Raw genomic sequence first — 24441 nt, forward strand, 5'->3', positions numbered from 1 at the left:
CTGAAACAGAATCTCTGAGAGTGGGTGGGCTTGGGCAAGTGGACTCTGGGACCCTTCCCAGGCATTCTGAGGCAAAGCCTCATTGATCTAGTCCATGTCTCTTAATTTACAGATGAGGAAACAAGGTTAAGGGAACATGAACTAGAACCTCCAAGGCAGGAGTCCCCAGGGGGCTGTGACAGTGTACGAGCCAGTGGAGTAGGGCTCAGTGACCCACTGACCCTCCTTCTCATGGGGCTCCTGGCAAACGTTTTTTAGAAGCATCCTGCTGTTAAAAATATACCAACGTCCAACATCAACAATGTGGCCAGGATGTTAAAAGCTAACGTGTCTTCAGTCTATAGTATAATCAGTTACTGCTTGTTTTACACATAAAAATGTTCCTGATGGACAGTTATCAGGATCATTCCTCAGTAACCCACACACTATTCCATTGTATCTCTCAGGTCTGTGGCCTCCTACTTGGAATATCTGTTTTTCTCTGTTACAGAGAAAGACTCAATGTACATCAACAAAGGAAAGGCTTATTTAAGCAGAAGAGGTAGGCAAGGAGGTTGGCAGACAGGCAGAGGCAGATGATTGCCTCACAGATAACTATGCTGAAGGCATTTAGAGTTATGGTTTCAGTTTACAAGGGCTTATATCTCCAAGCCCTTGTAAACTGGGCTCAGTCAGAAAATACCTTGGGTTCAGGTTTGCCAGTCATTTTCTTCAGAAGTTCATAAAGATGGACCGCATTCCCTTGGGAGTACCAGCCAGGTTTATCCAGAGATGGCAGGGCCTCTTGTTCCTCGTCATTCTCTGAAAGCACAGTTGGACAATCACATACTTTTTAATCAAGTGATAGCACCCAGCTGGACAGACCACACTCTGGCATGGCTGTAGGACACGTACAAGAAGGAACCATGTGGGGATGGAAGCTAGCATTCAGTGATCACCTATATATATCATGAGCACTTCATGGACGTAAATATATATACTTTTCAAAGATTTTTTTTTAAGAGCGGTTTTACATTCACAGCAAAGTTGAGAGGAAGGTACAGAGATATCCTATACACCCTCTTCCCTCACAAAGGCAGAGTCTCCCCCATTGTTGGTGATAAAAAATGAGTCCAACATATCACAATGATATGAGTGAACTCCTCCAGAACAAGGAATTCTAAAACCACATTTACAGATAATTAAAGCCATATCACAGCAACTGCCAGCTTAAGGTCAAGAGATATTTATGCCTATTTGGTTGACATTTCAGCAGCCATGTTTTAATTCTTCTACACAATCAAATGAAAACCCTACTATTCTCTAAAGAGTAGTTAAAAAACCAACCACGTATTAGCTTAACATTAAGAGTCTAATGCATATCAGACTCAGCATATTCCTGGAGAAACACAGTGAAAACCAATTATTTCTCACGTCTGTCTGTCTGTCTGTCTGTACTTAGCACAGAATGTCTTACCATGTAAATAATGTGGGTTTGATGGCAACTGGGAAATGAGTAATTTATGCAAATATTTTTGAAAGCAAATGTACATTTGATATGTAGAGGCCCACTGTACAGGAACAGTGGGAAGGGCATCTTTCCATTGCTTATTAAAAACAAATCTACAGAATCATAATTTCTTACATATTGGGACTCAGTAATTAACAAAAAGGAAGAAACCCTTCTTTATACAAAGACCAAAACAAAATACTCACTTTACACAAACCCCTCCCTCCCCCTCCCCGTTTCCAGCTCCCACACTGGAAGCTGCTGTGCAGGGTACTGATTCATGCAGGGCAGCTTCCAGGGCTCCGGGAGAACCTCCATAACTGGGAAGCTGTGGGACTCAGAAAACTATTAATTCCAGCAGCAGGGAGCCAGTGTGGGCTGTGAAAGCATCAGAGCCGAAGTGGAAGCGACACAGTCCAAGGGAACAAACTCAAGGAAGCTTCAAGAACAATCTTTATAAACCCAAACATTTTCACACTTCTTTTCATCTCTGGGAAACAGTTATATGAACTTGCATTTTCACATAATATAAATAAATGTGCCCCGCAAGCAGTACAATGATGACACTGATTTGAAAAAGTTTACTTTAAAAGTATATTAGAAGATAATAAATACAATAGATAAAAAACAGAGGAGGACAAAGGGGATAAGAGAGTGACTGTGATTTGTTTCCTCAGTTTTAAAATGGGGATAATAACAGTACTTCCCTCATAGAGTGTATAAGTGAATTAATACAGATGGAGCACACGGAAGAGTGTGGGCCACGTAGGGTTGAAGAAGTCTTAGCTGCTATCCCTTCAATTCACAGGCGCAGAAACTGATATCTGGAGAAGCTAAGGAATTTGCCCAAAGTTACCAAACTGCTACAATCACCCCTCAAAGGACTTCAAATTAGGGGTAGAAGACAAGGAGTAAGACAACAATCAATGAAAGCAAATAGTAAATCAAACTAAAACTCTTTTGAAAACTATAATTTGCTTCTGGATACAGCTGTGTTTTACAATAACAAAGTAAATCTCATTTTTTAACTGTAAGACCATATAGACAAGTAAAAACAAAAAAACAAAACAGTACGTTTTTAGTCAGCATAATAGTTACAAAATTAATATGGGGAAATGACAGTCAAGGCTGTGGCTGACAGCCTTGAAGAAAGCAAGCTCCACGACTCAGATAAGACAGAGAGCCAGAGAACTCATGTGCCTGGGCCTGACTGGTGTGACGTCAGAACTGGCTCCTGCGGCGGCTCCCAGCAGCTTCTCCCAACTCCCAGAGCCTTTGGTGTTACTACCTTACCAATGTTTTAAAAGTATGTATTTGTGTGATGTTTTTGAATCAGTAATACATTTAAGTATTTTTAAAAGACTCAATTTTGAACTCTACCTGCTATGTGCTCACCTCTTCTGCAAAAGGTAATCATTCTTTTATGCATACAAAAGCATATATAAATATATATTCTTTTTCTCTACTTTTGAAATACATTTACTGAGGTATAATTGACATACAATAAACTGCGCATAAAGCATACAATTTGATTAGTTTGGGCACATGTATATATCTATTATGAGCTGAACTGTGGTCCCCTCAAATTCATACGCTGAAGCACTAACCCTGTTCCCCAGAATGTGACTGTACTTGGAGACAGGGCCTTTAAAGAGGTGACTGAGCTAAAATGAGGCCATGGGGTGGGCCCTAATCCAATACTATTGGCGTCCTCATAAAAAGAGGAAATTAGGACACATAATTAGGCAATTAGGACACAGAAGAAAGACCATGTGATGCTACAGGGAGAAGATGGCCATCTATACGCCAAGAAGAAAGGCCTCGGAAGAAACCAATCTTTTTGACACCTTGACCTCAGAATTCTAGCCTCCAGAACTGTGAAAAAAGAAATTTCCTTTGTTTCAGCCACTCAGTCTGCGGTATTTTGTTACAGTAGCCCTAGCAAACTAATACAACACCCGTGACCCCTCCTCCCTTTAAATGCAAATATCAGCATATTCGGCACACTGTTCTGTAACTTGATATTTTAAAACCTTATTTTATTGATAATATGTTGTGATCTGCCTGTTTTTTTAAATTCCATGATTTATTTAATAGTCTTTTTTTGATAGACATGTGAAATGTTGTTACAAGGAAAAAGTTACAAACATGACAGAATTCGCCTGGTGGGATCAAACAAAATCCCACCAGGATTTCTTTCTTTTCTTCTTTCACTCTTTATTTCAACAATCTTTCACAAACCAATTTACATAGAGGGATATGGCAGTGAACTAGATGGTCTGAGTTCTTGAGCTCAGAATGTTTATTTTCTAGGAGCGACCTCTGACTTGCTAGGGGTTTACTTAACAGTGATTTATGATTAAAATATATTTATAATTGTTTTGGTTTCTAGGACTCCTTCTAATATGAACTTCACTAAACAGTTCATATTTGCTTTATACATCTCTTCTTCAATTTTGAGCTAGAAAAATTTCTCACCAATTATGGATTTTCATACACACTTTCTCCACTGTTTTTGGAATGGGCAGTAAGATACTTTTCAAGTAAAATACCTCCTAAAATGCCTGCCTGTGTTGGGGACTATAAAATGGAAATTATACTATTAAAGGAAATAAATACTTTACCAGTGAGTTGGAGCAAATTTCATAAACAGAAAGTGAAACTCCTACTCTTACCCTTTATCTACTTTGGCTTTGGTCGTTTAGTTAAATATGCTTAACTAACTAGCTCATTTCCACACCTAAAATGATAGGAAGTTTATTTCTTTTCAGAATAACAACCTTCAATTAAATGTACTCACTAAGACATCCTCTTGGTCTTACTAAAGTACGTCTTGGTGATCTGACCAGTAGCATCTGTTTCAACAGAAAATCTGTTTAGAAATGCAAATTGAAGCCTTTTGCCCAGCCCTACTGGATCAGAATCTCCATTTTAACAAGATCCCTAGGTGATTTGAGTGTGAAGTCTGAGAAACACTGATGTAGAAAGAACAGCAGGAAAATAAAACAAAACAAAAACCTGATAGAACAATAAAAGGCATTCATTTCACCAAGGAGACAGTAATGGGCACCTGTGGGGAGCAGTGAGAATGAAGATGAAAAGGTAACCTAGCAACCAGATTTAGCCTTAGGGTGCTATATGGAGTGGGGAGCCAATGAGATTGTGTGTGTGATAAATATATTAAATATATTGTAAGTCTAACAGTAATAAGTGAGCAATACAAAATATATTGAAATTAAAAGCAAGTGACAAATAGAAATCTATGCCAATGAAAAGTATTTGAGGGCAGTGGGCAAGAGATAGAAATAGAGGTATAAAGGGAGGCAGAGGGACGAGGTAGAATGGGGAAGAATGATCAAAGCTTAACGGGAAGGGAGGGGACGGCAGAGATGAGATATTTCTGAGGTAGATTAAACAGGACTTTATGAAAAATACAAGACAAAACAAGAAACAAACAAACCCCCCCAGGACTTGATGCACAGCCTCCTGGATGTGAAAGGGTGAAGATGATGAAGGTTTCCAGCTGGGTTTATTCAGCGGCTGGTCAAGTAATGAAGGTAAGGAATACAAGGTGACCAGCATATTTGGTTGTTGATTGCTTTCAAGGTGGAAGGAGAATCAAGTTTGATTTCAGAATACTGGGTGGAGGTGTCTGGTATACAAGACAAAATATGGTGTGAGGTTCTGGCAAAGACAGCTGGGGCAACATCTGGGAGTCAGTGGATAGGTGAAAGCTGAGGCCAAGACACCAAAGACAGCAAGTTGGGTCATGATTCCCAAATTGGGCGGCGCGGGGGAGGGGTAGTTGGTAGCAGGAGACTGGCGTGATCCCTCTCCCCACTGAATTTACAATCTTGCAAGGTGGACGGACTCCCTCCCCGCACCAAGCCTTAGCTCTGCTGAGGAGCTGAGTCGTGAGATAACAGATTTTGCCTAGAAGAGGTTCCCCGCCCCCAAACAGTCCTTAAGCCCCTGTAGGGATCAAGCTGAATGGAGCTCAGCCCCCTACCTGCTGAGTCCCCACCCTCCCTTTCGGCGCCTCCATGACAACGGCTGCCATCAGTCCTGTACAACTGCGCAGAGGATGCTGCAGCGCTGGGGTCTCTGGGATTGGCTCACCGTGCCTTCCATCCCAACAAGCTTCTTTGCCTTAATTTTACTTCTAACTTTAATCATTCGGAGCAATGATCTGATTTACGAAGACACTGGACTGTCACGTAAGGGCCAACTGACATGACTTGTACAGTAACATTAACTGCCGTATGTGGGATGTTTGGTGGGTTACAAGGCTGAGAGATCAGTTAAGTACTGTAATAACCAGGACCTGATGTAATACTGTGCCAATTCATATAAGGGATGATAAGGGAGTGGCAGGTGACAAACTTGAGAAAACTGGAGGATAGGTTAGTTGTTAAGGGGAGAGAGGAGCTGAAGATGACAGATTTCCCTAACTTAGGCAAGATCTGTGGTTCGAAAAGTTATAACAGAATTATGGAATATGGGAAATGAATGAGTTGTTATAGGTAAGTCAAGTTTCATGTGATGCCAGGGCTCTGGGGCATGGAAAGCTTAGAAGACAGATAGAAACAGGCCTCTGTAAGTCAGGGAAAAGTGAAACCAAGAATTAAGGAATTAGGAGTCATTAGCGAACAGGTGACAGTTAAACCCAGAGGGTGGTAGAAAGCTGACAACAGCAGGAGAAGAAAGGAGGGCCAATGCAGAACGCTAGAGAGTAGCGACATTTAACAAGAAAGGTGAAGGGAAACCAGCAGTGGAAACAGAGATAGAGCAGTTAGAGGTAGAAGAATCAGAATCAGCAGCAAAGTAAACACTGTAACAGAACACAATGTATTAGAGATTCTTTAATATGAGCAGTATGAACCTCTTATTAATAATAGTTCTGGCAATCCTTTTGCCCTCTAAATGTGAATAAACTATTTTGTATCAGCTCCAGAAACTGCAGGATTCACTGTGTCTTACACCAAAATATGTTAAATCAGAGGAGCAGAAATCTAAAGCTGGAAAGTACTTTAGAGAGCTTCTAGTCTAATCCCTTCTGGATGTGAAAAAACGGAGACAAGCTCTATATCTATATAAAAGCATGAAATCCCATACATTCTGAGGTCCACAGGCATTTTATTCTAATCATTATAGACAATGGTGATAGGACTTTGGGTCCTATTTCATCCATCCAGACTTTTCAACTCTTAAAGTTAAGACTTATAAACATTTTCATACTTTAAATTCAGCCAAGATGACTATCAAGTCTTTTAATGAATATAATATCTGAAAATATAGTTTGGATAACTATTATTATGTCAGTCCTCAAATCCAATTTGATAGTGTAAAACCAAAAGAAAATACTGCACAGAGGTTATAAGATAGATACCTCTACATGGTTATAGTTTTTACAAGCTTACCCTTATATCTCTAAATACTCTTCAATTAAATAGAAATACTGCACAAAGTACAGTAATTTGTCAGCATAAGTTGATGCGTTTGTGGTCTCCAATATGTTAAAAAATTTGGTATATTTTTAATGTGCATTGTTTTCTGTTACTGGTGTTTGTGTGTCTGAGTAAAATTTTAATAAAAACCTTGGTGAAACGGCATAAGTACTACTGTAGGTCAGACAAGGATTTTCTTGGAACAAAATATGAAAACCTTGAAGATAAAAGTAAAAATAAACATCTATTGAGTACTTAGTTAATGTATTTAAATATAAGTTTGTGAAGAAGGGAAAAACACTGAAATTTTTTTCCTGGTTTAATACAAAGAGTCCTATTTGAAACCTTGATTATTTCTTTTTTTTAATTTAATTTTTATTTTACATTGGAATATAGTTGATTTACAACGTTGTATTAGTTTCAGGTACACAGCAAAGTGACTGAATCCCTGATTATTTTTTTAACATCAAAGATTTATATAAGACATTAAACCAATATATAAAAAACACCATCGATCCCTGCCTTTCTACTAGGCCAGGGTTTCTTAACCTTGGCACTACTGAGATTTGGGGCCAGATAATTCTTTGTTGGTGGCAGTAGGGGTGCTGTCCTGTGTGCTGTAGGTTGGTTAGTAGCATCTCTGGCCTCTACCCACTAGATGCCAGTAGTATCCCCTCCTCCAAAGTTGTGACAACCAAATGTCTCCAGACGTTGCCAAAGTTGCCCTGAGGAGCAAAACTGCCACAGTTGAAAACAACTGTACTAGACCATTCTCATCAGCATAATGCATATTCGAGTATCTTCAGTTAAAAACAATAAACTACAGGTTTTCCTTGATTTACGATGGAGTTACAACCCGACAAAACCAGCATAAGTTGAAAATACCTTAAGTCAAAAATGCCTTTAATACACCTAACCTACCAAACATTAGCCTAGCCTACCTTAAACATGCTCAGAACACTTACATTAGCCTACAACTGGGCAAAGTCATCTAACACAAAGCCTGTTTTACAACAAAGTACTGCATACTTCATGGAATTTACTGAATCAGTATTCAATTAAAACAGAATGGTTGTATGGGTACAGCATGGTTGTAAGTGTACTGGCTGTTTAACCTCATGATCTGAGGTACTGGCTGACTGGAGCTGTGGCTTGTTGCCATTCCCAGCATCAAGAGAGAGTATCAAAAGGCATATTGCTAGCCTGGGAAAAGATTAAAATTCTAAATTTAGGGCTTCCCTGGTGGTGCAGTGGTCGAGAGTACGCCTGCCGATGCAGAGGACACGGGTTCGTGCCCCAGTCCGGGAAGATCCCACATGCCGCGGAGCGGCTGGGCCCATAAGCCATGGCCGCTGAGCCTGCGCGTCCGGAGCCTGTGCTCCGCAACGGGAGAGGCCACGGTTGTGAGAGGCCCGCGTACCGCAAAAAAAAAAAAAAAATTCTAAATTTGAAGTACAGTTTCTACTGAAAGTGTATTGCTTTTGAACCATCATGAACTCAAAAAATCTAAGTTGAAGCACTGTAAATCGGGGACCATCTGTATGCCCTTGATCCTACACTGTCTTCCACCTAAAACCTCAATTGTTTGACTATTTTCATAGCTAAAATTGTAGAAAAAGTTGTTTACACTCATGGGTTCCACTACCTCCAATGAATTCTTCAAGATACTGCAGTCTGGGCTTCCCTGGTGGCGCAGTGGTTGAGAGTCCACCTGCTGATGCAGGGGACACGGGTTCGTGCCCCGGTCCAGGAAGATCCCACATGCCGCGGAGCGGCTGCGCCCGTGAGCCATGGCCGCTGAGCCTGCGCGTCCGGAGCCTGTTGCTCCACAACGGGAGAGGTCACAACAGTGAGAGGCCCGCGTACAGGAAAAAAAAAAAAAAGATACTGCAGTCTGGTTCTATATCTATCAGTGCTCAAGACACCAGTGATCTCTGTCTTGTCCACTACAATGGACATTTCTCTTTCCTTTTCCAATTGACTTTCAGTAGCATTTGCCCTAGGTGACCACTCTCTCCTCTCCTCACCAGTTTATGAATGTTGTACTCTATTTCCCCCACTATAATCTGTCTGCTCCTACATCACACTCTTTCTTCTCTATCCTTAATGTTAGAGTGTGTCAGAGCTTGGTCTGGGCCTTCTGCCTATCTGTATTCTCCCTCTATGTGATCTCATGTAAGCCCAAGGCTTGAAATACCCCTCTATGAGCTGATGAATCCCAAATTTATATCCTGAACCTACACCTGTTCTCTTGGATTCCAGGCTCATTTATATAAATTTCCTAATTGAGAGTTCCAGTTAGATAACTTACAGTCATTTCAAAATTAATACGTTGAAAAATGAGTGCTTAATAGTTATATTAAGAACCACCCTGCACAAACTTTTCCTCTGTATTTTTCCTCATGGCTGTAAATGGTCCCACCATTCATCCATTTGCTCAATTCAGAAAAAAGAAAAATCAGCAACCTGAAGTCATTTTTGATTAACTCCCTTTTCATCTGCTGCTTCTAAAGCATCACCAAGTCTTGAGGTTTCCATCTGCACAGTGTATCTTAAATATGTCTACCTCTCTCCGTTTCCAGTACTGCCGCCTCAGACCAAAGCACCGCAATGTCTCACTTGCGACATTCAATTGCCTGGTCTCCCTCTTTCTCTCTATCCTTCCCCACATCCAATCCATTCCCCACCCAGCAGCCAAAAAGGTCTCTATGTCACTCGTACATCTCAACTGAATAGCTTCAGGTTGCTTTTGGCATAAAAATTCAAACCATTTCCACAGTGTATGAGGCTGCCTGCCTCCCTAATTTCACCCCTTCTCTGGCCATGACTGTGTACCAGAATCACAGGTCCCTTCTCTGTCACAGGAACGAGCCCAAGCTACCCTCACACGGAGGCTTTGCATTTGTGTGTCCCATTGCCAGGGATACACTTCCTCTGCTCTTCTCATTACTCATCCCGCAGGTCCCGCCTAGCAAGTCACCTCACCCGACCTTTTCAGACAGGCGTCCCCTGGCCAGGCACTCTAAGGTGGCCTCCCGGTTTACTACCTCACCAGGCAGTCATTTCCATCTCAACAGGTAACATGACCTGTGATCATATCCCAGGCATTTACCAACTTGCTTACGTGCTTGTTTATGCATCCCAATGAGGGGAAGGAACACCTGGTATCTCTTTTATTCCCCTTGTTGCATCTAACGCAGAGCTTTGTACGTGGCTGTCAGCCAACAGGTTATTTATTGAGTAAGTGAATGAACAAATCTTAAATAGGAGAGTAAAGATACAAAATGTTAACTTACCAAGTGTCCGGAAAGGCCTCTGACTTGGTAAATGGGAGAAGAAACCAGGCTTCAATGCATTTGTAATCACAATGTCAAAAAGATATTCAAAATCATTCCTAAAAAGCAATGATATTTTTCATACATTTATTTTAAGGAATTAGAAAAGGTCCATATAAAACAGAACTTAATCTTTGCCTATTTGACCACAGCATCATTTCTGATCTTTCGATTAACTTCTCTATGCTTTCTATACATTCTAAGGTGAACCTTACACTGGAAATAGAAGGTAGTCAAGCACTAATCATCCTGACACCACCCTGAAGTATCAATACAAACATAAGGGGGGAAAAAAGCATATTAACTCATTAACTCTAGGTGCTAAGCTGGTTTTCTCACTATGGCAATAATTATAGTGTGTAAATTCCATAGTTTCTAACACCTAAAATACTCACGAGCTATGTTTTCAAATTTGGGGCCTGAAATTTGTCTGGATTTATTAGCATCAAGAGTTATTAATAATTTTGTGTGTTACATGGGTCCTACAGAAAGCTAGCATTATAACAGGTCAGATGACATCTTTCAGAGAGTGTTCAAAATGTGAAGATACCTTATTTTGAAAATCAGGGTAGTATTACAATATGGTAATTTTTAGGCAACAATAATAATTGTTTTTTAGTCTGTATTTAACACTGTATTAAGGATTATTTGGGACAGCAAAGGAAAGATAGTCCTTGCTCCTGACAGACTCACTATTACATTGGGGAGATAATATTTACCCAACATTCCAGGATACTTTTACACAGCAAAACGACACTGCAGAGGAATTAAGATATGAAGAAAAAGTTTGGTAATCTATGCTAATGAAAAAGAAATTAAGACTTCCAAGTGTTTATTCTGAAGCATGGTCCCACTACCAGGACAGCAAATGTCTCTACAAAAGGCACTTTCCGAGGCATACAGGGCTGCAGCCTTAATTCACTTCAAGGATCCCAAACCTATACATTAATCAGAAAGTAGAAAACCACCGATAGACCGTAAGTACACCATAGGCCAATCTGAATCCACATGTGCTGAGGAACATGGAAATCAGGAAGCTAAACAGGTTGGCAAGAGGTCAGTTTTGAGGCTAAAATTTGCTTCATACTCACGGCAACTCAGTACAGTATCTGCTAAAATTTGAGGAAACAGTAGGGGAGATCTAACAGCTCATTTTAGAATCTGGCTCTGACCATGGATATTCCCTGGCATTGCCCGTAAGAATGCCATAGGTAAGTATTAACACTTGCTGAGCCTTACCAACTACTCTCATACTTTTACCTGTATTGTGCTATTTAAACTTCCTGTCACGCCTATGAGATACTACTGTCCCATCTTTAAGATGGTGAAATTGAGGCTTAGAGAGGTCATAGAACCTACTCTAGGTCACGGGGTGAGTTGCAAGGCAGGGCTTGAGCCCACGACTGTCTTATTTTAAGTCTATGCATTTATGCTGCCTCGATGTTCATGGATGTCAATCCCACCCCTGGCCGTGTAAATGGGGAAGTGCCTGGCTCCACACGGAAATGGCTACAGAGGGATTGTATTCCATGTCAGGGGCTATAATCTACAACTCAGTGTCCCTCAATAATCATCCAAAGCTGAGAAACCGAATTCACGGAGGACTGCCCAAAGCACATGCGGTCCATCCACCTTTCAGAAAAGCTAAAGCCCAGACTATGAACAGGCTCTGAGCATACTGACCCGGTAATACCGCTCTGCTACAATGTACTTGGGGTGTGTTTCTGTCAGGAGATGTTAAGGGCTGTTATGAGAAACAACCACTTGTCACTCAGCATTGTTTAATATAATGATATGGTCATGGCTAACACTTTTGAAAAAGCACTGGTGTAATTTGTTATCAGCATTTTATAAGATCATGAAAACGAAATGACTCGTCACTTACCCAAGGATATATTCACAGAGGAGTCTACAGTAATCACTGTGAGAACTGGTAATTAACATAAGAATTTTCCCAGCATTTTTTAGCTGTCGAAGCCACTTTTTAACAGATTGCGGACAAGTGTGTAAATACCTGCCTGGATCTCTTTTTATTTCTGGAAAATATATTCCACAGTTTTCTGAAAAATAAAAATATCAAGGAGGTTTTTCTTTTTAAAATTTTTTGACTCAGTGTATTCTCGAACAAGTTCCTCTCTCTCAAAGCTATAGATAAAACTAAAAGGATAAAAACTAGGTTCGAATTATCCAGCAACGACGCCATTACTAATTGCTTTTTAAGAATACTTTTCTTGTTCTTAAAAACATGATGATTGAGAATGTCAGTTGAAAATATTTTTTGGTTATTTGACAAGGACTGATAAAGTGTTAAAACAGATAACACGATAAACACAATACAAATCAAAGAAAATTTGATCAAATTTTCAAACCAAAGAAATCTTACTGCATTTGCAATGTCAATTAATAAATATTCTTTCAATCATTCAATAAATATTTGCTGAATACGGATAACAAATCAAAGAAAATCTTACTGCATTTGCAATGTCTATTAATAAATATTCTTTCAATCATTCAACAAATATTTGCTGAATACGGGTAACAAACAAATACATATTTAGATAATGCACCAGGAACACCAGTGGAGAAGGGAGCTGGGTTCCTGAGTCAGTGTTGTTTCAGATGAAACTGAGACTAGAGGCCCTGGTCTATTACAGCCCCTGGGAGGTGATGTGATGTTAAATGGAAAAACAAGTCATAAAAGGCAGGAAGGGGACTTCCCTGGTGGTGCAGCGGTTAAGAATCCACCTGCCAAAGCAGGGAACACGGGTTGGAGCCCTGGTCCAGGAAGATCCCACGTGCCGTGGAGCAACTAAGCCCGTGCGCCACAACTACTGAGCCTGTGCTCTAGAGCCCCTGAGACGCAACTACCGAGCCTGCATGCTGCAACTACTGAAGCCTGCGCCCCTAGAGCCTGTGCTCCACAACAAGAGAAGCCACTGCAATGAGAAGCCTGAGCACCGCAACGAAGAGTAGCCCCCGCTCGCTGCAACTAGAGAAAGCCCGCACAAAGCAATGAAGACCCAGCGCAGCAAAAAAATGAATAAAAATTATTTTAAAAAATCATTAAAAAAAAAAAAAGAAAAAGAAAAGGCAGGAAGGCAGTGCAGTTGACAGTGAAAGCTGAAGAACCTGAGTTACTGAGCTGGGCTTGCCACCTCTGTCCCTTTGGGTCTTTAGAGCCCAGGGGGTCAGCCTGAGCTCCGAAGCAGCTGGTACCAACATTTCCAGAAGTCCTGGTCAGATGCACCCACTATGTTTGATATGATGCCTTAAAAGTTATGAGTACTTAGGCACATAATTGCAGATTTGGTTGAAATGCTACTAGATTCATAAAGCACTTTAGAGATACTGTTCTTTGGGCATGATAGCAGTAGTAAGCAAATAAAGAGAACCTGAGTTCCTACTTTCCTTAACTGCTAGGAAAAAGACACAGGCATATAAACAAAACAAGAAGTGAACAAGTTTGTAGTGAATTATAAACTCTGCAATAGATATAGGCTATAACTGTAATTCTGTACAATGTCATGCACTTGAAATAAATGAAATGAAAGTTATATATCAAGAATGTCAGGACAGAAGAGTCTCTTAAGAAAAAAAAAAGAAGAAACAAAAGCAGAAATGGTAGCAAATACTGTTGTCTGACTGCCCAAATCCATTCTCCTCCTTCTTTGCTAAAGAGTATTCTGATTTTGTTTGAGGTTTCATCCTCCTCTGAGGGGCTAGGTGCTCAGGGAGGGTGGGTGTCTACCAGTCTAACCTAACAGGATAATTCCTTCCAATGTCCTGGTCATGTAAAACAACCCAATTTAATGAGCTTAAACATTAAGGATATCTATTATTTGCAGCCTACAGCATCTCTGTTCAGAAAATAATACATTGTAAGAATTAATCATAACCCGATTAAAAAAATTAGTTAACAAAATAAAGAATGTTACAAAATGAGAATAATATTCAGACATCAGAACACCAAGAACAAAAACAAAGTTTGTGCTCTTGTATTTTGCCCTACAGAGAACACATGTGTAAATCTCTAGGATCTCTTAATATCCCAGAAGCTATGTAATGGCCCTTAAAAAAATTAAAATATACTTTGCTTTTCACGAAAGAGGAGGTACTAGTAGTAGAGGACTAATTTAAGGAAGACAAAAGAATAAAATTAAATAACTCAAAATAGAATAGTTTGATGAGTGAGTGGCTATCAAAGCAATGGCAGAAGCTGTGTCTTTCCCAGGATTTATCTAAAGGAATCATATGTAAGATTATTTCACCCAGAAAAACAAAGCTTTTGTAGCAACAGTAATATTATGGGCTGGATAACAAAAGATTTGTAGTATGTAATGCTGAGAACATTTATATACTTAAGCATCTGTATTCAAAAACAATTGCTGAGAAAAGGCTATTTTTTCCTTAGCTATATGCGCTTAGTGCCATCTAGTGATCAAAATATGTTACTGTTAAAAAGCTACTATTTCATTTCCAAATGAATAAAATAAAACATATACATTTAAATACTATATTTAAAAATTCTTGCCTAGATTAGTATTAGTTTCCCTTAATAAGCCTAATCTAAAAGAGTGCAAACATAATAGCCTAGTTGGAGAAAATTACTCTCTGAGGAAATAATGGGGTTGTCCTCCTTTTGTTCACAAGCCAGAGTGAAACGAACAAACTAAAAAAGACAAGTCCTGTACAAACAGATACCCCATGGCAAGTTATGGGTCGCTCTTGCTATAAAAGATCACTAACTGTTGTTGGGTAAAATATTTTCATTCCCATGTAACCTTAAATCATTAAAGAAATGGGAGGTATATTAATATGACTATACTCATCTTTTTAAATTCTATTTTTATTGATATAACTGACATATAAACTTATATACTATGTAAGTCTACGGTGTACAACGTGTTGATCTGACACATACATATTGCAATATGATTACTACTATAGCATGAGCTAACACCTCTATTATGTCACAAAATTATCATTTCTTTTTTTGTGGTGGGGACATCAAGATCTGTTCTCTTAGCAATTTTGAAGTTTATAATTTAGTATTGCTGTCTCTAATACACGCTCATATTTTGTTGAAGTAAATCAAGCTATTAAACCAAAGGAATTTATGTTAAACATACTACATTGGAATAATAACTGCCTATTAAATTATTTGCCTAAAGGTAGGGAGTCTGCCTTTTTGTTCAGCAGGGAGCAATCATTCAATGAATGAATATTTAAATTAGTTCAGGGACAGACACAGGAACATTTATGTTTATTTAAAATCAAAGTAATAATATGATTTGTAACATATTACCTAACTGTGACAAAAAACTGTATCATTCATGTCCTATCGAAGTCATGCTATCTAAAGTACCTTCTTTTTTTACCCCTATTGATAAAAATAATCGTGTTAAATATATTTTTATACTGATAGAGTAACACTGAATAGACAAGACAAGGAATTGAGACCTAAGGTGGAAAGAAAGGAATGGTCTTGTTTGTTCCCAACTCACAAAGCAGACTGTGTTTTCACTTAACCTCAAAGGAATTCTATTTCACTGCCATTTTATTAACTCATTTTCCTGGCCTTTCCATCCCTCTTCTCTCCTTAGATACTGGTATTTTCTGTATCCAGATGGGATTAAAAGTATAATTTTTAAAAAGCTAGTTCTAAAAATAAAAGTTCTGTCCTTTTATATTAAAAACTGGGTTAATATAGAGTCATGGAAATAACAGCCAAGTGTTGCGACAGTCTGACGGGCACTGAAAATGGCCTGCACGTATCAAACGTGATTAAGGATTGAGGGACCTCTAGTGGTAAAAAAAAAAAAAAAAGTACAACTTGAATAATAAAAATACCTTTTTTAGTCTAACAGGTAATCGTGCCACATCACGATTTCTATCATCATGGCGTTAGTAAGCATTTTCCTCACTTACTGTATCACTACTGTTTGTGTGATTTGTGGTTACAGTTCTCAAAGCTGTTGTGCAGGGGGATTAGAGATGCCAGGATGCTAATAACACCTCCACCATCAGCCTCCAAATAAGGTCTGTTGTTATTTCCACTGCAGAACATAATTTAGGAGAGACTGAAATATTTACAACCTTTATAGGTTATAGAAGAGCATGCTAGTGAATAGCTAAAATGTTTAGCCATGAACTGTTTCAATGTACTTGCTGTAAGAGATGATATAATTTTCTGAAATATACATATACTATATGATTTTTTTGGCCAAGAGATACTGAAATAGTTTTTGAAGGATGAAGGAAATAAACAATAGATTAAATATGTTCTAGATTTCATTTGTTTATTTATAGAAGGCAAAAGATGAAACTGAAATTTAATATTAAAACAGATTTCTTGTTTATGGTTCCTGTATGATTTGTTTCTATCTAATATATTTGTAAATTAAGAAATCTTGAATGTCTAGATTGGGTAAAGTGAGTATCTATGTGCTAAATATAATGCTTGGAAAAGGACAACAAATAAGAATTGAGGAATGAAGTATAAAATATACTGAAAAACATAATTTATAGAATTTTACATTAATAGTATTTGACTTTCATCTCTGTATCTGTTACCTACCCCAAAGATTCTGATTTAATTGGTCTGGGCTGGGGTGATGCCACTGATATTTTTTTAAAGCTCCCCAAGTAATTTCAATGTACAGTCAGGATTAAGAATTATGGCTCTAAGCTATAAGAACTAGAACTTTTGCTATTATTATCTGTATATCTTGCATGCGTCATTGTATATCACTGGCTCTCAGAGAGCAGGGATTTCTTAATTTTACAGTATCTGACTGCCTAACATACAGCTTTATACATAAGAGGCAACCAATACATATTAATTACTGGTGATGTGCGATGTCACACATGGGCATGAACACTGAATGAAGAACCTTGCCTGATAAAGAGAAGACTTGTGTTGGAGATGAGATTGGAAAGAAGGGAAAGCATATGAAATTTAAACATTCAAATGCAAGAGCACTGACAGCTAAGGGACACTGACTTGGCCCACAAGACCTGATAGAGGAACTAGGGGGAGGAAGTAAGTTATAATGCCTGAATCCATGATTCCCAAACTGAGAGCAATATGAATCTGGTGTAGCACTTGTAACAAATAACAATTACTGTGCCCCACCCTAGAGATCTCTGGTGGGTCTCTGGGGCTCCAGAGACTCACACCTGGCCAACAAGACACTTGCAAACCTGTGAAACAGATGGCTTAGATGGACCATTTTATAATCTTAGGATTGCCTGAGTCTACACCGCATGGTGATGTCACAGGCAGATAACTCTTTAGTCACAATGAACACCCATTTCCACAGTGTTTCTCCTCCTTAACAGACCACAGTAAAGTAAATACATAACTTTTGTATGCACTGGGAGACCAAGAAATTCGTGTGACTTGGTTTACTGTGATATTTGCTTTATTGTTGTGGTCTGGATCTGAACCCACAATATCTCTGAGGTACGCATGTATGCAATCTCCCCAAAACAGAATTTCTGTAGAGTAGTCGTTGTTAAAATACTCTTGAGAGTTTCGGATTCAAGTAGATTAGGGATGGGGCCTGAATATGTGCATTTCTAACAGTTTCCCAGTTTAGGTGATTAGTCCAAGGACCACACTTTGAGAAACACTGCTATATAACACCCTTATAAAACCAGATAGCTTTCTGAAAACATTTCGCCCCCCCCCTCCGAAAAACTTGATCCTCACTATTCTGGCTAGAAATGCAAAACCAGATTAAGCATGTTTAATGTTATCTGATGAAAATTCTCAAACCTATGTCTTATGTTAAAATGGATCTAAACCAACAAGGTTTTAAGTTTTAAAAAATTATTTTTACTTTATAAGCGAAGAATATACGTGAGGGTGAAGATGTAATGGAATGTTTTTCATAGTATTATTTTACATTCATTTTAATTTATCAGTCCTGAGAGCAGTAATTTTGTAGGTAAAGCAGAAAAAGCCCAGGTTTTGGAGTTAAACTGGACTAAGTTTGAAATCTAGGTTTGCCACTAACTATATTGGTTATCTGATTCTTGAGGAAGTCTAGAAACAGAGTTAATTTTTAGTAATGCTCGTTGTAATTGGAGGGACATTTTCGCCGTCTTCTGCATGTGATTTGTATATAGAACATATGTTCAATTTATTATACATATTACAGTATAGGAAAAATGTATGGGGAGCTCCCAAGATGGTCACAACACTATCTCCCATCGCACATGTGTCTGGAGTCAGAGTCTACTGCCTCACTCCTTTGAATCTGGGCAGGCCCTTTTATTGCTTTGACCAATAGAATGGGGTGCAAGTGACCTTGTGTTACTTCCATGTGTTACCCTTAACTGGCCTGGAAACTTCAATTTCCTGTCTCTAGGAAGCTGATCCCACGAAAAAGTGCAACCAATCTGAGACCACCATGCTGTGAGGAGCAATTCAGATGAACTCATTAGGTGCAGGTGCTCCAACTGCCAGCTCCAGCTGAGCGCTGAGCTGACAGCTTCAACTGTAAGACCCGTGAGTGAGCCCCTGTAGATATCAAGCCCAGTCAAGGCTTCAGGAGACTGCGCCCCCAATGACACCTGACTCCAACCACATGGGAGACACCAAGTGAGAAGCACTCAGAGAGCCCAGAATATAAGTGACAATAAATTCTGGCTTTAAGCTACCAAGTTTTGCGGTGGTTTCTTATGGAGCAATAGATAACTGAAACAAGAGGCTTTGGAATGGAGTCACAATTCCAATTATTATCTCTAGGCAATTCAAAATAAATTAAGAAAACATTTGGAAATGCTTCCGGAAACACCTGAAATAAAAGTAAATAGGCTTTAAATTGTTGTTGTTCACCTCTGAAGAATAACTCCATGGTTTCTACTGCATATACATTTACAGAACATAAATTTATGTATAGCTTATGACAACATAGATCTTTTGAACAGTTACAGTTTAAAGAAAACCCAAATTAACAAGTTATCGAAGGTAAATTCTACACAGTACTTCCGACCTCTCACGTACTTCAAATGTGAGTTACTCAGAAACGGAGATAATAATAACCAACTGCTGAAACACAGTGATTACAGCAGAAGAAAGGAATCTTTTGAGATGTTCACCTCCCATTAAGCTCAACTCAAAACTTGAGATTTCTTCAAAAACTAAATTGGTCTTCAAAGAAACATGCATTTTAAATATAACATTTCATCACAAGAGTGTACTTTTTCCTTAATTACCTTAGTTAAAATGTCCTCGGTGTCTCCAGAAATATCTTTTCTTACTAATAAAGCCAAAGTATGCAGAACTAGGACTAACTTGGAAGAAACCAACTTCAGAACACACACAAAGATTATTGCCACAAAGGATTATTTATTCAATATCCGGTCTCACAGTGTAAAATATAAACAGGAAAGCCCTATTTAGCTATTAGGTCTGTGTCACATCTACAGCTAGGACACACAGCATTTAGTGAAGCAGTTATTTTAATGAGGCATTACTCTGTTTTTCACCAGACTTTTCCACCCAAATCTGTATCGTATCAGTATACAATTGACCCTCTATATGTTTTGGTTTCTTTTTTTTTTTTTTGGGTAAAACACCACCTGGTCAGTTACCCCATGTTGACAATAAAAAAAAAATACTAAACTTTTAAATTAGTGATATTTTAACTCAGTTAATTGTTTTGGCAGAGGTCTTAATTTTGTAATATAAAATTTGAAATTATGGACTCGATAAAATAGAAAAGTGTTAATTTCTCTTTGATGTAACATAGAAATTATAGCATCTATGTGTGTAACGCCCTGTAACATTGTTTGAGGAATGGTAATGCCCTAAACCAGAATTCTTAACCTAAAGTACATACATGGGTCTCAGTGGGTGAATGGAAACCCAACACTGTTTACAACATTTTGCTCATCAATGTATTTGTGCATTTCTTGGGGAGGAGAGCAGGTGCATACCCTCTAGTTTCCATCAGATTCCCGGGTCTGCGGTCACATGACACCCAAGTTAAGAACCACAGATTTTTATTTTCCAGGTTAGGATAGGCCAATTAAAAACACATTCCAGGGCTTCCCTGGTGGCGCAGTGGTTGAGAGTCTGCCTGCTGATGCATGGGACACGGGTTCGTGCCCCGGTCCGGGAAGATCCCACATGCCGCGGAGCGGCTGGGCCCGTGAGCCATGGCTGCTAAGCCTGTGCGTCTGGGGCCTGTGCTCCGCAGCGGGAGAGGCCACAACAGTGAGAGGCCTGCGTACCGCGCGCAAAAAAAAAAAAAACACATTCCACCCTGAAGGTCCAGTGGTTAGGACTCCAAGCTTCCACTGCTGGGGGCCTGGGTTCCATCCCTGGTTAGGAACTAAAATCCCACAAGCCACGTGGCATGGTCAAAAAAAAAAGAAAAGAAAACCCCCAAACCAAAACAGACAAAACCAAAACACATTCCAATACACTCCCTTTGTCACTGTCAAAAAATAATCTTATAGATATGTTTTAGACAAAGGTGATTCTCTAGAACAGGTGACATAGAATTTTTACACAAATAAATATAATTCCTAGACTATTCTGTGATTTTGTACACTTATACTCATCCTAAGTCTGATAAATGAACATTTATTTAGGATGGCTAATTAATAGTTGCTCCTGTCAATTTAATTTATAGGTTAATTGAAAATTACCAAATACAAAACTTAAAAACATATATAAAACATAAATACTCAACACTGAAAGTATTTTGAAATAACATTATTTGAAGAGATTAAATTATTGCTTTTCTTAACAAATACGATACATTCCTGCTATAGAAAATTCACTGAATTGGGTTTACTATTTTTGGATAACAAACCACCTCACACAGAGAGGGTTAAAACAGTATATTATCGTATCTCGTAATTCTGAGGTTTGACTGAGTTTAGCTGGGCGGTTCTCCCTTGGGGTGAGCCAGTCAGATGTCACAGTCTGGCACCTGGGGCTGGGATGGCTGGAACAGTGAGGGCTGATAAAACATCTCTCCACTTTGCTAGCCTGGGCTTCCCCATGACATGATGGTTTCAAGGTAGCTTGATTTCTTAAATGGCAGTGGGTTTCCCTCCAAAGCAAGTGTTCTAAGACACTAAGGCAAAAGTTGCAAGGATTCTTACGACCTTGTCTGAGAAGTCTGTAGAGTCACTTCTGCTGCCTTTTACTGATTATATGGGGCCATTTCATTTTCAAGGAAAAGAAAAGAGGAGTATAAATTCTGGGAGGCACACTTCATTAAGAACTATTATCTTTTCAGACTAGCTACCCAACACACTAATATTTTGGTGTGATTCTTGCCAGTATGTTTTCTATTCATATATAACTATATGGGAATTTTAAGTATACCACATACAGATTTTTACCTGTGCATTTTGTTCAGTGTCATATTTGAGCAATTTCCTAAGCATTAACAGTAATTTAAAAACATTTTGATAAATTTGCCTTAGTATTTTTGAAAGGATTATTTATAATAATTATCTTTACTTATAGTAATAACTGACATACTTTGAGTGCTTATTTTTGCCAATAACAGAATTGCCAATGCAACTATAAGACCTTTACAACTATTAATGTATTTAATCCTTCTAACAACCCTGCGAGGCGGGTCCTGCATTATTCCCATTTTGCAGCTGAGGAAACTGAGATACAAAGAGGCTGAGGAACTTGCCCAAAGTCGCAGAGAGAGAATGTAGTACAGACAGGATTTGAACGCAGCCCGTCTGCTTTCAGAGCCTGTGCAATACCACCTCTCTACTGATATAGCATTTGAGTACTGTAGAACAACTTCAAGGATACCATAAATCCTTACTTTTTTTGGCATACGGTGCATTACTAAATAGTATCATAGTTCAGGGACTTCGGGATTGATTGGAATTAGAATAAGTGAGAGTTTGAAATTTGGACAAATCAAATTAGATTTCTGCAGAGGAAAAAAGTATCTATCGATATGCACTCTGTCTACTTTTCTAGTCACAGCATCTAGAACTGGAAGGGGCTTTAGAAATCATCCACTTCAATGCTGTCCTATTAAAGATGAATTTGTAGGGGCTTCCCTGGTGGCGCAGTGGTTGAGAGTCCGCCTGCTGATGCAGGGGACACGGCTTCGTGCCCCGGTCTGGGAAGATCCCACATGCCGCGGAGCGGCTGGGCCCGTGAGCCATGGCCACTGAGCTTGCGCGTCCGGAGCCTGTGCTCCGCGGCGGGAGAGGCCACAACAGTGAGAGGCCCGCATACGGCAAAAAAAAAAAAAAAAAAAAAGATGAATTTGTAGAGACCACAGATTTTGCACACAACTATAAAGTTAATAATAAACTTGGGAATGGAATAGAGTGCTCGAGAATCCTACCCCACTAAACCTTACATAACCTCATATGTGATCTTAGCAGTTACACGAGATATGTAACCTCATTGTTTACATGTCTAAATCTTTGTGTTTTAAATCGAACTTATCTGGTGATCAGTGTCTGTTAAAGAAAAATAATGCATTCAGAAGAAGCAGAAGTCAAATGCTTAAATGCTATCCCTATTTTGCTCTGTAATTATTGAATAATGTGCTTTTCCTCAGAATGTCTACAGAAGTTTTTTGTAGTGACTGAGCTCATGTTATATATGCTATTATCTCGGAACTGAGCTTTTATATTGAGACAGGCAAAAAACCCAGAATAAGTGTCTCACATTAAGGTGTAAATATTATCTTCCTTCCTGGAATGCACTGTCCTCTCTTTGCTGCTTAGAAATGTTTGCGGCTTGTCTTGTGAGCCCTCTCCAACTGCCTTGCCCAGTCACACCACCTCTGGACATCATTCATCACACTACACGATAATAAACACTTGTAATAAGTGTGTTTACGTATTTTTCTCTCTCCTGAGACGGAGATCTTTTAGGAAAAGAACCGTCTTTACGTTTGTATTTACATTCTTGATGTCAGGCAAACAGTAGAGGATTAATAATTGCAGAAGTAAGTGTGAGGGGAGAGCTACCAAACAAGATTTTACCAGGTGATCATAAAAACCAGAGGTTGGCAAACGACAGCCCGCAAGCTAAGAAAGGTTTTTACATCTTAAAATGGTTATATAAGTATCTACATAAAGCCTATAATCCTTATGATCTCTGGTCCTTTGAGAAAAGTTTGCTGATTCCTGATATAAACATAGTATTTCATAATTATAGGACAGTAACAATAAGCAACAGTTATAACTCAGTTTTAGAAAGTGCCAACAAGATTAACGAAATTGTTCATTTGCGAGATTCTGTTTAAAGGTTACGCAGTCTCTCAGCAGAGTGAATATTAGAAGATCATTTGTGATAAAACTGCTTTTTGAAAGACAATATAAATACTTTCATGTATTTTTTTCATCACAGTGGGTCCCCAGCCATGATATACTTGCCCCTCAGTTATTCTCCGGCCCGGGTCTTCTAACAGTCTATTCTACGGAGCCAGAAGAGGGTTCTTGTCACTTTGCCACCTTGTTAAAACAAATCTAAATCTGCTTTTGCCATTGCCTTTATGACTCTGATACACTTTATTTTTAGTCTCTGAATAAAATGTTTCCAGGCTCATTTGCTTTGCTTGCTGATACAGCAATAATAGCAGGGGCCACATCACAGCAAGACACTGCAAGTCCAGGCTGAAAGCTAACAGCTGGTAATATTTTCTCTTAAGGTCAGAGGAAGTAGAAAGATCCAAAAAATGCACATGATGACATCATCAGAAGGACCTAAAGAGCTTGTAGCTTGAGATGAATAAAGGCACTATTGCCTAAACACACTCTTACATATTAGCTGCACAAGAAACAGGAATGTTTTCCTTGGTATAGCAAATCAAAGATGCCTCCAGGTAAAACCTTGGACAAATTTTAGGGGTTAGCTTCAAAGAGATGCACTGTAAATTTCGTCTCAAAATAGTTTTTAAATGTATTTGCCAGCCACAAAACCACCTTGCAAGGTTTTGTTTTCACCAGAGGAAGTGGGCCCACATACTATCTTGACTTGAAACCTCCCACCTCCTCCAGAAGAAAGAAGCTGGAAAAAATTAGAACTAAAACGGGATAGTTTGGGGCAAAGCAGGCTCAGAGAGGTGCCATTGCTCACTCCTTTAAAAGAAAGTTACAGTTGACTTCTCTAGCTCCGAGGCACAGAGATCAGAAACAACAATAGGAACAA

The 24441-nt window shown here is 39.0% G+C and overlaps 2 protein-coding genes across 5 annotated transcripts in view; one reads left to right on the plus strand and one right to left on the minus strand.

Moving 5' to 3' along the window:
• The window catches only part of TSPYL4 (TSPY like 4), a 40673-nt gene extending 21935 nt beyond the window's left edge, over positions 1-18738 (plus strand). Inside the window, exon 2 of the transcript XR_009543934.1 lies at positions 18647-18738. The gene's annotated coding sequence lies outside the window, so the exon portion shown is untranslated. The remainder of the gene's footprint in view (positions 1-18646) is intronic.
• Positions 1-24441, minus strand: part of NT5DC1 (5'-nucleotidase domain containing 1) — a 122861-nt gene that overhangs the window by 12585 nt on the left and 85835 nt on the right. For all 4 annotated transcript variants that reach the window (XR_009543931.1, XM_060168365.1, XM_060168366.1 and 1 more), the window contains exons 7-9: positions 12157-12331; positions 10233-10330; positions 683-801 (exon numbers count right to left, since the gene is read on the minus strand). Coding sequence is in view for 3 of the 4 variants with exons in the window: in XM_060168365.1 (XP_060024348.1) it covers positions 683-801; positions 10233-10330; positions 12157-12331 (392 nt within the window). In the remaining variant the exon portion in view is untranslated. The remainder of the gene's footprint in view (positions 1-682; positions 802-10232; positions 10331-12156; positions 12332-24441) is intronic.

The sequence above is a fragment of the Lagenorhynchus albirostris genome, chromosome 12, assembly GCF_949774975.1.
Source record: "Lagenorhynchus albirostris chromosome 12, mLagAlb1.1, whole genome shotgun sequence".
NCBI classification, from domain to species: Eukaryota; Metazoa; Chordata; class Mammalia; order Artiodactyla; family Delphinidae; genus Lagenorhynchus; species Lagenorhynchus albirostris.